The 13,410-nt window shown below is 49.4% G+C and overlaps 5 protein-coding genes across 5 annotated transcripts; 3 read left to right on the forward strand and 2 right to left on the reverse strand.

Annotated features, from left to right (window-relative positions):
- Positions 1–227: 227 nt before the first annotated feature.
- Positions 228–2,196, reverse strand: Asppvi_008161 (hexokinase family protein; the record flags this gene model as incomplete). Its single annotated transcript, XM_043304042.1, has 2 exons — positions 228–1,467; positions 1,559–2,196. 2 exons carry the CDS (start codon positions 2,194–2,196, stop codon positions 228–230), a joined length of 1,878 nt encoding a protein of 625 aa, XP_043159977.1.
- Positions 2,197–6,267: 4,071 nt separating this feature from the next.
- Positions 6,268–6,931, forward strand: Asppvi_008162 (GILT family protein; the record flags this gene model as incomplete). The annotated part of the gene is made up of 2 exons (XM_043304043.1): positions 6,268–6,371; positions 6,427–6,931. 2 exons carry the CDS (start codon positions 6,268–6,270, stop codon positions 6,929–6,931), a joined length of 609 nt encoding a protein of 202 aa, XP_043159978.1.
- Positions 6,932–7,656: 725 nt separating this feature from the next.
- Asppvi_008163 (uncharacterized protein) lies at positions 7,657–8,849 on the forward strand (the record flags this gene model as incomplete). The annotated part of the gene is made up of 2 exons (XM_043304044.1): positions 7,657–8,068; positions 8,137–8,849. 2 exons carry the CDS (start codon positions 7,657–7,659, stop codon positions 8,847–8,849), a joined length of 1,125 nt encoding a protein of 374 aa, XP_043159979.1.
- A 474-nt stretch (positions 8,850–9,323) lies between these two features.
- On the forward strand, positions 9,324–11,191 carry Asppvi_008164 (putative MFS transporter; the record flags this gene model as incomplete). The annotated part of the gene is made up of 4 exons (XM_043304045.1): positions 9,324–9,696; positions 9,749–10,404; positions 10,462–10,529; positions 10,585–11,191. 4 exons carry the CDS (start codon positions 9,324–9,326, stop codon positions 11,189–11,191), a joined length of 1,704 nt encoding a protein of 567 aa, XP_043159980.1.
- A 270-nt stretch (positions 11,192–11,461) lies between these two features.
- Positions 11,462–12,466, reverse strand: Asppvi_008165 (putative short chain dehydrogenase/oxidoreductase; the record flags this gene model as incomplete). Its single annotated transcript, XM_043304046.1, has 2 exons — positions 11,462–12,141; positions 12,217–12,466. 2 exons carry the CDS (start codon positions 12,464–12,466, stop codon positions 11,462–11,464), a joined length of 930 nt encoding a protein of 309 aa, XP_043159981.1.
- Positions 12,467–13,410: the final 944 nt, after the last annotated feature.

The following is a 13,410-nucleotide window of genomic DNA, read 5'->3' on the forward strand; positions in this document are numbered from 1 at the left end:
CAAAAAGTTCAATTACTCAACTTCAAAAGAATGGAGCAAATAACTCACTCTAAGACCTGTTGAACAAAAGACAGAAAAAAAAAACACCAAGATCCCTCTATCTCGGAAAACAGTGAAAACCGAGGTTTCTGCAGATAGCGCCAGTTCGAGAATAGATTGAGACCGCATGATAATCATAATCTCTCGTTAAAATTCATTTTGAACGTTCACTGGAGAACCAGGCATTTCTAACCGTTGTTCACCATTCCAGCAAGCACGCCAGCACCAATGACTCCTCCATCCGAAGCTTCTCGCAAAAATACTGATTTACCGCTCTTCTGGGGACCGGTTCTCATGATCAGTCGATCAATGTACTGCTGACACATCTCCTTGAAATTGGGATAGTGTTGGATTATTCCGCCAGTGTAAGCAACAACAAGCTCTTCAGGCCCCGACTGCCAATCTGCAGGTGTTGGGGTAGGCAGTAGAACTGGAACAATCGGCCTTTGACCATTCCTTGCAGTGCCTGTCTCCAAGGCTGACGATGTAGTTTCGTTCAAGATAGCCTGCAGTTTAGCGCTACCGTTGCGCTGGGGCGATGCAGCAGTTGAACTTTGCGGTGAGTTCTCATTGCTATCCACCTTCAACTCGATCTCTTGTGCACAGGCGAGTAATCCAACCACTGCCGCAGCTATTAACCCGGCAGATCGACTCTGTACGACCCGAGCAATCTTCCGAAAAGCGCCCGCCGTCAAAGCATCCCAGCACCATTCGCTACTCTCGGGTGGAGGTAAAGATCGATTCAGTTCCGCAGCGAGATCTTCGTCACGTTGCGGACGAGCGACTTTGTCTGAGACGTATGATGTGGTCAGAGCATATTCCTGGACGAGCGTTGCGGGAAGCTGTTTCTTCTCCAGTTCAACGACGTTTGTAAGATAGTCAAAGAGTATCAGCCGAATGAGTTCTCCGATGTACCGGCCACCGGTCATATACTCGAAGGGCTGAAACMCAGGACGTGCACATGCCTTGTCTAGCTCTTCGTCCCACTTTGTTGTGATATTGAGCTCTTTCAAAGGAGGGGCGGCGCCCGAAATGGTCCATTCAGTGTTGACAATTGTTTCTTTTGCTTCCGGGTTCTTTGACTTTACATGTTCCGCTTTAGATTCATGTAGAGACTCAAGCTTCATAGGAATTGTGGCGTTGCAGCCTGTGCCTACAATGATACCCATTGCGACACGACTGTTGGGCAGGGACTTCACGGAGTAAGCCAGAGATGCAAGCGTAGCGACGGCATCATTTGTGATAGCGGCAATCTTGAGTTTAGGTAGTGCGAAGAGTTTCCGGCGCTTGCTCGAGGGCTCGTCCTCGTCAGGACGTCTGGTGTGCTTCTCGTAACCGTGAAGCAGGATGTTGCGAAGATTGAGATCCGAGGTGATGGCGAACCCTTTGCCCATCGGCATCAGCGTAGCTTCCGCGAGCGACTCTTGCCTGTATCACTTTGTCAGTCAAACTGAATTACACCAGAGTTCCCAAGACAAAATAACAATAGGCAATGACTCTTCATGGCAAGAATACTCACATGATAGGAAAACTGAACGTGATTCCCATGTCTAATTCTTGGGGAATATTGCCTTTCGTGGCGTCCGATGTCAAGCTTTCGGCGACCACTTCCGCAATGCAGTCCCCAATCCATGCGAAGAGGTCCTCCGCCTTATCCATCTTCAGATGTTCCTGTATGGGCCACGCTTTCTCTAGTGTCCGTCTGACTCGTTGTCTTTGTGCCTTTCGAAGGGTATCCCTTGATCTCTCCGAAGCGTCTGTTGAACGGATATCGGAGTCAGCCGCTTCCCCCAGGAGTTCAATGAATGCGACTCGTAGATTGCTTCCTCCAACATCAATAGCCAGATAACGACCGGTCTCAAGACCCGTGGGCAGTCTAGTGACAGGAGTAGGCAAAAACTGCTGGTCCGAGTTCAATGCTAGGTGGCGGTATGTGCTCGAGAAGCGACGTGCAAGTCTATAGAGGACTGCTTCGTCAAGGACCAAAGGTGACAGAAAATCATCGAGCCTACGTTGGTACTCTAGGTACTCCTTCTGTGAAGGATCGAGCTCGGACACATTTTCTTCCTCATCCTCCTCGACTTCGACTGCGTCTTCATGTATATCATGTTCCTCATCCCTGCTGTTCTCCGCCTCCATCACGTTCATCGGCGCCATTGTAATCTCCTGGGTGAGTGAGAATGCGAAATGACCGGATCAAGTGGAATGCGTGAAATCCGAAAAAACTTATTCGAGTAGACTCATAGGACGCAAATGTATGTATTGAGTTTATGCCCTGCACAGCGCGCGCATGTCTCAATGGAAGGGACAGGTCTGGTTGATTCCGCTCCCGTGAATTGCCACAGGGCGATCGGATGAGGAGCTTGAGCTGGAAACAGGATTGAGGGCTCGATCGTCAACGCGCATGGATCTGAACGGGTCCTTCGAAGCTCTTGTTGCGGAGAAGGGGAAGCTCCGGTGCGAGGGCGAAAGATCAAGGGAGCAAGTTGACCTGCACGATCTAAATCTCTAAATTAGGAATCAGTTAGCCACAAGTTGTGAGGTCTGCCTCGATCCAAAGAACACCCTGAAGTGACAATGACAGCAAGGCTCTGCAGGATACCAAGGAATAATGGCAAGGGCAGTGGCCACAGAGCAGAATAGTCACTGCGCGCAGAAAAGAAAACTATTGGCATAAAGAAGGACGGAGGAAATAAATTACCTATCGTCAACACCTTAGATGTGGACGTGATCAACACTGATTCCCCACAGTTGAGGCAGAAGCCGGTTATGTCGAGGAGCGACTATGCGATGGAGGAAAGAAAGGGCTATTAAGTATAGACAGACTAGCTAGAGGGAGTAAGAAAAGAGTCTAAACAGGACCAGCCAGCGCATACGAAGCCATTATTCTCCACAACACGGGAGAGAAAAGAAAAGGAAAGGTAATTATTCAACGCTGAGGTGCTGCTGGAGGGAGGGGCGGAGGGAAATAAGAGTGGGAAAGATGGGAAGATCTTAGGAGTACTCCGTGGTACGTAGTAGCTTCACTGCTTCAAAGCCACTGCAGATGGAGCAAATGCGACCTTCGGCACGAGACGATGTGACCCTGCTGAATCAATCTGAGCAATGACAGCCTGGGACATCGTATGTGGTTGACAACAACCGTGGGTGACTCGGATATTCTCCGGCACTGGTTAGATTAACACCTTCAGTGGTAAAATAGACTCCATCGTTTAGCTCGCATGCTGTTGATTGTTTGATTGTTGATGTTTTCTTTTTTACCAGTTCTCCGCCCTCCAGTCATCTTCCTCATATTGATTCCTCTCCGCTTGACATTATTATTAGCGACTCCTCTATCTACACCTATGATAATTTTGTTTCTATTGCCAGTCTCTCACAAGGTAGTCAACTTTGGACAGAGCATTATTCTCGCTTCACGACGCCGGAGCACTGGCCCCCTTGAGTGTGGTTCCACTGGTTCGACACATTCTCAGTCCCTCCATTTAAGCGACGGTTGAAAGCCAAAAGCCACGAGACGAAAAGAAAAAGGAATATAAAAGTTAAAATCGCCGGCAATACTAGCTATTACGGAGCAGTCGAGCTACTGCTCACTTGAGACTGGCTGGCTGCGGGACACGAGCACGGATTATATCAACCCAAAGAAGCCATGTGGTGGTAAACGGTGGGTCTCCTTACAATACTTATGCAGACTTACTATCAGAGGTACTAGTATCGAGAATTTAGTCCACGGCAACCAGTCTCCAACCTTTTCATCCGCTGCTCTGTAAGACCACATTGAGAACTAAGAATCGAGCCTCTCTATCTTCGAATCTCAAAGCTGAGTTCCCCAATTCGCCAGGGCTTCTACACGTGGGTCACAATGGCGCTATGAATTAGGTCCCTTAAGAAACATGCTATTCCGGAGTGACAACTGACAACTCCCGATCGGTTCTTTTGACCCTTTGCCCTAAGCCCATTCATGGACATCTTAGTACCCCGTTCTAAGGTCAACTGGCTCTCTCAGTGAACATGAGATAGTCCGCTTGCAGTTTGAGAAACCTCATTCCGGTCGACAGCAATTACAGTGACCACATTAAGGTAGCTACCTACCAGTAGCAATGTATCACACCCGCATAGACTAGGTACGTATCACGCTTTTTGGTGTGTAGGCTAGCAGACTCCGAAATCGGAGTGACGTCGGCGTCATCGAGTCGACGGAGTTGGGCCAACTGTCCGGTGATATCTGTGACAGGGTGCGCACGTATACTTTGAGACTCGGGTTTGAGCAGCTCATTATCAAATAGCATCATGGATGAACAATGAGCCATTCTGCTACGCTCCCGACTGAAAATGCTCACGACAGGCATCTTTCTCGGTTTATCGACCTTCTGTCCAGCATAGTCAAGGATGTCGTCCTTTCTGAACCTGAGATGTCGCGCCTTGCCAGTCATATAAGAGACATGATCAGGAAACGTACAGATGTGCTGTGTTGAGCGGTAACGACAACCTTGACGCCTGAAGGAACTGCGAGAACTCAGAGCGCTGAAGCCAGCAGAGTGGTCCTGGAACCTTTCGGAAACGCCTCGGGATTTAGCTTACCGATGAAAAGCAAAAAGAGACGGAATTATGTTTTCCATGAGTCTCGACTTTTGCAAGGATGGTAATCTGGATTTCGGCCATTCCGATACGTCCTAGTCAATATCTGAGCATACTAATTAACTACGAACATAGCAGAGAACAAGTCTAGCTCGACCTCTTCGGACATTCTCCTTGATGTGGTGACCTCGGATTGGGAGGCTGTCTTCTGATGCGGCGCTGATCTCAGAACAGAGGATTTTCATTTGAATGCCCTATTATGGTGCCAGGCATAGCACTGAAGGTTTACGGTACTGCGATCTGTGGCCGGTTGTTGGAATGAGCAAGGACAATTTACCCAAATGCTCGTCTCGTATACTTAGCCTTCAAGCCAAGGATCTAGCTGCCTATAGGGCGTCAAACGATGCCGTAGCTCCAAGCCTCCAACGATCTTGAGATATCTCTTCGCTTATGGGAACCATCTTGTATCTAATTGCTATTTGTTGATCACTAATACGGCTGGTGTCAGCAAGCATGACAGCTGGGTCTCTAACTTGTGTATCTACCTTGTGCTACCTATTGGTGAAGTTGATAAGCCCAAAAAAGCAGCTGCCAGTGGGGCATGAGGCTTTTACAAGAAATGGAGGACTTCTCCTCCCTCTTGGTTGCTTTGGTGGGCCAAATCGGTGGCATGTTTTCGGCACTATTTCGGCCGAACTTGAGACTATCGAGTTACAGATAATGTCGCTATTATTATTGCATAAGGTGTCGCATCCCTTGGAGCAGGCGACGTAACACCTGAGTCAGGGCCCTTGTTACGAATATTATGCTTTAATTTAAACAGATACAACGTTGCAATCTCAAGATATGACGGCGAACAGGGGTATGTATCATTCAAGCATTGGATGCCTATTGATAGTTGTGGCATCTGGCCTCTAGCTTATATTCGAGCGTTTCAAGATGAAGACGTTGATGGTTTCCCCTGTAATCGCCAAGAAATAAGGTAGTTGAAGATCAAGGGATCCACGAACAGAAAGGTTGAGGCTGGCAGTCTTGAATCACCAGATATGCGTACAGGAGTCGGTAGTTGGCCTAATAATGGATGTGGTAATGGTCACCTTGCAACGCCACTTAATTAGCTTTAGGCGCTGAGTGAGCTCACAGCTCTGTGCTCCCGTCCTCAGTGTTGCTCTCTACGGGCCTCCACAGTCACATCGATCGATTAATTAATCCATCAATGACCCTTCTTCCCCCACAGCCTCCGAATCTAACCTCTTCCCCGCATCAACTATAACATAGCTGTTGTTAACGGTCGGTGAAGTACGGATAGTTATGGAGAAAGTACAGTTTCAGGATCAGAGGGAAGGCCTCCATGATCTTGGCGCGATCGAATCTGCTGAGGCTGCCTCCAGCCATTCCCGCCGCGACCGACCAGCATCACATTTCGTGCGGCGTTTTCTAATAGTCATTTCGCTTGGATTCGTCCTTTTCAGTGTTCTCAGCTGGTTTCCTACACCTATCTCAAAATTTTTATCGCATTCCTGTCATCCTTCGTCGAAGAGGCTGGATGATGGCTTCTCTTCCCCCCTCACAAAAGCTGATGTGGTGCCGCTGATGGAGCACAAGCCTGAGGCATCAGCGGTTGATAATAAGGTTTCGCTGGAAGCTCACATCATGAGCAAATGTCCAGACGCCCGGGATTGTCTGCAAAAATTGGTAGTTCCTACCATGGAGCAAATCAGTGACAAAGTAGACTTTGGGTTGTCATTCATTGCAAGGTAAGCTCCTTCCGCCCGGAAGACGGAACTGGCCTGCAAGCTAAGCAAACTACAGTGTATCCAACAAGTCTACTGATGTAGTATGCAAACATGGTCCTGCTGAATGCATAGGGGATATGCTCATTCTCTGTGCTGCGAATCTCCCTTTTCCACCGGAGGGACGAAGCACGCATCGCACCCCAACGATCCGCTCCCTGGGCTTCGCCAACTGCCTGATCAGTTCCTATGAGAAGATCCCGGAGCGCTCATTCGTCGAGCAATGCGCTTTAGAGCATGGCATTGATTTTGATGCCTTGAACGAGTGTGCCAGCCAGCAGGACGATGACCCTGGCCATGACGGAGGGGACAAGGATCCCCTTAGCGGTATTGCGCTGCTCCGCAAGAGTGCCCTGTACAGCGAGGCACTTGGTGTCAGAACTAGCTGTACCGTCCGGCTAGATGAGCATGTGTGGTGTGTTCGTGACGACGGCGTGTGGAAAGACTGTGTCCAAGGAGGAAGAGGTAGTCAGGTTTCGGTTCTTGTTGAGGAGATTGAGAAGATTTGGAAAGAGCGGAATTAAGCGTTGGCTTGCGAAGGATCTAATGTTGGAATTGACTTGATATTTTGCCGCAGGATCTCATGACAGATTACAGTTTGTACTAATCCCATAATGCTATTGCTACTTCTAGGATACCTCTTAACTATTCTGCATTGCTTTTGTTACAAAATCGTATCTTTGAAAATGATGCTTTCACATTCCCTATTAACTCTTTACGAGTCTTATTGATTGAAAGGTGTCGGGCAATAGGTGCGGTGTCAATGCAGTCAATACCTTTGAGTGAGCAATGTAAAGAACAATATGAGCAAGAGAGACGTTGATTAGACCAAAAGGTCTTGATAATTCTTTTAGGAAAGTGTTCCCATTGACGGAGGTTTAGCTCCGTAGACTTCTATTGTGTAAAGTCTTGACGGACAGATCCTAGAGCATTGAGGCTGATTGCTCAATAAGGATGGATCCAAAGGGCTTCGTCTTATTCTTCATCTCAAGTCAAATGCATCTGCTCTCTTCCCACTAGTCATTTGTTGAATTGTGACAAACACATCTTGTCTATAGAGCCTTCTTCCACTTTCCACAGCCACCGAAGTTCTCCTTTCATCTCCTTGAGCTACGACGCCAACAGCGCACTCATTCTGTTTTCATGGAGCTAGTCTTCATCTAATCATCATTCCTTCCTTTCAATCAGACCTTTACTCGTCGTTCTATAAACTCACCAACCGACGTCCCAAAGAGCATCTCTAAGCACAATGGCTTCATCCTGGATACCAGAAAACTCGTCCCCTAAGAGCAGCCGCCGCAGGGGAATCAGCCAGCAGAAAAAGGTCGATGAGCTGGTGCACAAATACTTTAAGATCAAATGTCCCAGTCCCGTCCTCCGCGATCTTCTCAAAAGCACTGAGAAATCGGATCTCCTCGTCAGCACTGTCCGACTTCAGGTTTCACTGGCCAGATGCCGCTCTCAGGACTTCAATGATGGTCAGGTCACCATCTACGATAAAGCTCTGTTGACGCTGTCAAAAAATGGAGACGAGCCTGCGGAACTGAGCGTCCTTGAGCTCTACCTGACTGAGTATCTCGGGATTGTTCCTATTTCCAACACTTCGCACAGTCTGGATGTGGCCACTAAGCGTCTTGGGCTGCATCAGGCTTTGACCAAAAGTTTGTCCGCAGAAACTGTTCCCAAGTTTTTTATTCAATTATACTGACCGGTGTGTTTAATGATTCAGTGCGCTCATCGACGGATTCCAACACAGAGTCCCCCAATTCGGAAGAGCCTATCCTGAAGTTGGATGGACAAGTCCACGCCAGTACCACCACCACAAGCGAACCGACAAAGGAGTCTGGCATACACTCAGAAGATACCAAGTCTTTGTCCGAAGAGTCTCGTGAAGCAAAGCCTGAAAGAAAAAATGTTGTCCCCGGTGGAGCGGATACCCAGAACCATGATCGCGAGAACAGGCGGAATGAGCGAGCCCACACGGCCGGCAAAAAGCCGATGAAGGACTACAATCCCCGTAAAGCAGATACGAAAGCTTCCCTGAAGAGAAAGAGAGATGACGACAGCGTCCGGAGTCGAGCGGAGCGGCTTCTTGACGTCTTTTTCAAAGCCAGAGATGAACACATCAACAGAAGACGAAAGGAAACAGCAAGCGATCTAAACACCGTTCGATTTGTGAGAGACTCAGCCGAAAACGCCCTGGCATACCTCCGTGCCAACAATATGAAGGACCATGAGGCTATTCCGGACCTTGAAAAGTGGTTTGCCATCATGAGAGATAAAGCTACTGCTCTTACAGGTGGTCGAGGGCGCCATTTCGATGAGAAGCCTCCCCCGGCCCCCAAATACTTGCGCCCTAAAAAGCGTGCCCGATTTCTGATCGACTCTTACAGACCTCGGCGGTGGAGTCCCATGGTTCCTGAAGGTGATGCCTCTTCTTAACTCATGGTTCGTCAATCAATCGTCCGTCGCACCGGGGTTCGAATGTTGACTGGTGAGTCAGTGAAGACTGGATGAATTCTCAAGCCACTGTCAATGACTATGATATCCGATTGACACAACTTGAATCTAAGGCTGGCCGTTCTTCATCCATAGCCCGTGTTGAGTTCCGGTGCCCCGACACTTTGATAGAGGATTCCGGTGGATCTTAGCCGTGCAGCATCTGTCCTTGGCGCAAATCAACTCTCCTAGTGCGTGCCACGTGCACCGCCAAGCCTGTGCTTGTCTCCCCCCTGTACTTAAAGTTAATCCTACCAGGTCTAAACTCCCAATGTCAGATGATCTTATGATAAGTGATAGATTTTGGTGGATCACAAAGTCTCAGATATCTCTGCCTGGCTGCTGAGATTCCCCTCGAAAGCAAATGGATCCTTGAGCCACAAAACACGGACATTTCTTACATCGGTTACTCCGTAGATGGCCTCCTATCATCTGCAGCCGACCGAGGCAGCATCCTATAGCTCCAGCACAGGGACACCGGCTAGCGCGCAGTATACGCCAGATTCCGGAGCATCCGACAATGAAAATGCATCTTCGAGTTCCAAACGACCACCAGCTCGGTCGTTAAGATTGCAAACGGACTTTCGCGCTGAAGCGGACTACATTTCCGACGATGAGGGCCAAGATGAAGGCTACGATTCATATGACGACAAGGAAGCGAAACCCAAAAGGGCCGTAGCCGCTACAAAGTACACGGTAGCTGAAGAAAAGGAAGTCGTGAAGAGATTTGACCGCAAGCTGGTTCCATTTCTGGCCCTTCTCTACCTGCTCTCGTTCTTGGATCGTTCCAGTGAGTGTGTTACTGCTTCAGAACGGTCATCAAATAGCTGACTGCTTTGCAGATATTGGAAATGCAAAAATCGCTGGACTCACTGACGATTTGCATCTTTCATCTTCACAATATGAATGGCTTTTGACAGCTTTTTACATCACATATATCCTCTTTGAGTGGATGACCCTCATGTACCGGATCTTTCCTCCGCACATCTATATCTCTCTGTGTGTATGCGGATGGGGTCTCGTTGCTTCCTTCCAGTCACTGGCTACTTCATTCAGCACCCTCGTGATTCTGCGTGCCTTGCTAGGCATCACGGAAGCGGCATTTGGCCCTGGAGTGCCGTTCTATCTCTCCCTGTTCTACAAGAGGGAAGAACTCGCTTTACGAAACGGACTGTTTATCTCAGCGGCTCCCTTGGCGACTTCATTCGCGAGTAGTCTCGCATGGCTGATTGTCAAGGTCAGCAGCAATGGCCCCATTGCACCGTGGCGAACTCTCTTCCTGGTCGAAGGATTCCCCAGTGTGCTTGTCGCTGTCTTTTCATGGATACTGATACCCGACTCGCCCGAGAGTGCGCGTTTTCTTGAGCCCAGACAGAGAATGGTAGCCAAGCTGCGGCTGGGAGAGAGCAGATCCGACTATCGTGGGCCCGATTCCAGGAAGTTCAATTGGAGGGAAGTTGTCAAGGCGCTGGCAGATCCCAAATCTTATGTGACAGCTGTTCGTGGAAGCCATATCTCTCCTCCTTTGAGTCGAACTGACATGCAGCTGCTATAGTTTATGTTCTTCAGCTGCAACGTCGCTTTCAGCTCTATGCCCGTGTTCCTGCCAACCATCATAGAAGAGTAAGCCCCTGACATCAGAGAACCCCTGCCAATCAATACGCTCACGCTCTCACAGCATGGGCTACTCCTCCCTCTCCGCGCAAGCCCTCTGCGCACCCCCTTACCTCATCGCCTTCGTGGTAGTGCTTGCAACAGCCTACCTATCCGACCGTCACAGAACCCGAAGCCCCTATCTCATCGGCCACGCTCTGATATCCTCATTCGCCTACCTCGCAATCGCAGCTACAGGCTACTACCACGCGCACATGTCCACAGGCCTCCAGACCTTTATCCGATACGCCTGTGTCTACCCCGCCACGGCAGGCTTTTTCTCTGCCATCACCCTCATCATCACCTGGACGATGGACAACCGACCCGCGGAGGAAGGCAAGGGAGCCAGCATGGCGATCCTCAACCTCATCGGGCAGTGTGGGCCGTTACTCGGGACGAGGCTGTACCCACGCAGTGAGGGACCGTGGTACGTGCGTGGGATGGCAACGTGCTCTTTCTTCATGGTTGTGGTTGCTGTCCTTGCGTTCGTGCTGAGGTTTATGCTTCAGAGGGGCGATCGTGTAGCAGATCGGGAAGAAGGTGCTGATATTGAGATGGAAACGCGGCAGGTCCTTATGGATGGGAATCAGTTCAATCATAGTGTTGAAGAGAGATTCGTGAACATTTTATGAGGCACGTTTCATGATTGTGCTTCCGCTTTTTGTTGCTGCTGCATCTACAATTTTGGTTGCATGAAAGTCATGGTATGTACTTGGTCCAGATTAAATATTACTATTGATATTTTGGCTAAGAAGCAAGAGAAAGGAAGTCGCTTATAGTACAAGAAAGGGACAAAGAATCATGTACTTTCGTCCCAGTGAACCGATAAGCATAAAGAATACAGGAGGGAATCAGAAGACGCTTACTCGGAAACCAGGCAGTCGTGAAAATCGCCGAAGAGCTCACCACGCAGTATGGCCACCGTCAATGATCATCGTGCTCCCTGTCATAAAGCTACTGGCATCACTGAGCGCGAAGAGCGCCGCACCCCTGAACTCCTCCGGACACGCGAGCCGACCGAGCATATTCTCCGCCTCCCAGATCGCCTTCGCAGCCGGATTCTGCTCGAACACCTGCTCGACCATCGGCGTGACGATGTGTCCCGGACAGAGACTATTAACCCTGATCCCCTGCCGACCCCATTCCATCGCCAGGGACCGCGCGAGCTGGATCACAGCCGCCTTGGACGAGTTGTACACGGGCGAGGTCATGCCCTTATTAGCGATGAGCCCGCTCATGCTTGCAATGAGCAGGATGGACCCCTTCTGCTGATATTTGAATATCTGTCGCGCTGCTGCGGTGGCGGAGATGAAGACGCCGTTGTAGTTGATCTGCATGACTTCGTTCAGGGCCGCCTGGGAGTGCTCCAGGGCGCTCTGCAGGTGGTTGATGCCTGCGGCGGCGATGAGGCCGTCCAGCCGCTTATCCCGGGAGGCGATCTCGGCGAAGACGTCGTTGACCTCGGGTTCGTTGCGCACGTCGATGCGTCGGTATTCCAGGGCGCCGCCGTATTCCTTTTCGGCTTGGGCTCTGGCGGTTTCGAATTCAGGGTGTGGTTTCTCGAGGCGATCTAGGCAGTATACTGGTTTTTGAGAGGTGTGTTAGCAAAGGTGCTCAAGTGTATCTCTTGAAGTTGAAGTCGAGGATATATCTGTACCTTTGGCTCCGGCTTCCATCACAGCTTCGGCCATGGCCAGCCCCAGGCCTCTCCCGCCGCCAGTGACGGCGAAGACGCGGTCTGCAAGATCAAACTCTCTGAATCGATGCGGTGTCATCCGGGGAAGCTTTCTCTGGATGTGTTGCTCATTGGTCGTAGTTGAATATGTTGATCGTAGGAACAAATGAAGCGAAGTGCAGGGTAGCCATGACCGCGCTGCGGTCAGCGACCGAGGCAGAGTCAAAGACATGACTTCGTCAAAGATTTCAAAGATTCTATAAGATAAATGGGGAACAAGGCGCAGAGCTAAGAAACAATTGACCAGAGAGAATGTCAAAAGACAGGCAGCATACAATTGCACACTTCAGATTCTACATAACTCGAGACCTAAATTAGAAGAGTTCTAAGTTTATACCCTTGAGACAGAGGCATGATATCACGTCGATACAAATGAAGCAAGGCAAAGGGATAAAAAGCAAGATGGCCTCGTGATTGCCCTGATGGAGTCTAGAAAGTCTAGAGTTGCTTTCACGATGATACAATATGACCCAAACACAGGACCGCCCGGCAACAACCAGGGTACGATGAACCTGTAACTGCGCGACAGGCGCCAAGAGATACAGCTTGCCACAGTTTTTGAGGCATCGGATTCGGGCAGGGATCGTGACTTTTGCTCATTTGGAGCTACTTGATTGCCGAAGACGGTAAGAGACACGATCTGGTAGATCGAAGGGATAAAGACCGTCCATGTTTCTTCCAGAATGGCCCACTTCAGCTGCACGGGATGTCCAAAACTGGGAGTCCGAGATGCCGGGCCTGGGGACATTATTATCAGTTTGATTCCTGTATACAATTCATATATCAACTATCAAGTCCTACTCCAGCAGGACGATAATGTCCTGCAAATTTGTCGACTGGGGATAACCATGAACTGCAGGCAATTCATACTGAGATCATAAGAGATCATAGATGTATAGACTAGACACAATGGGTTGCGTTGTTTTCTGCGATAATTCGACTCATTGCTCGGTGGTGACGTAGAGTATTGCGAATTGAACTCCAGACTTTCCCTGCCCCAGGAATCGTCAAAAAGTGGAGCATTTCTGGAGTACCTAGTAAGAAGAATCTCAGATCCCCCTAACGCGAAAGCGGCGAAACTAAGATAAGAATTGATAACTTTGCCATGTTAGCAGC

The sequence above is a fragment of the Aspergillus pseudoviridinutans genome, assembly GCF_018340605.1.
Source record: "Aspergillus pseudoviridinutans IFM 55266 DNA, scaffold_5, whole genome shotgun sequence".
Classification (NCBI taxonomy): Eukaryota; Fungi; Ascomycota; class Eurotiomycetes; order Eurotiales; family Aspergillaceae; genus Aspergillus; species Aspergillus pseudoviridinutans.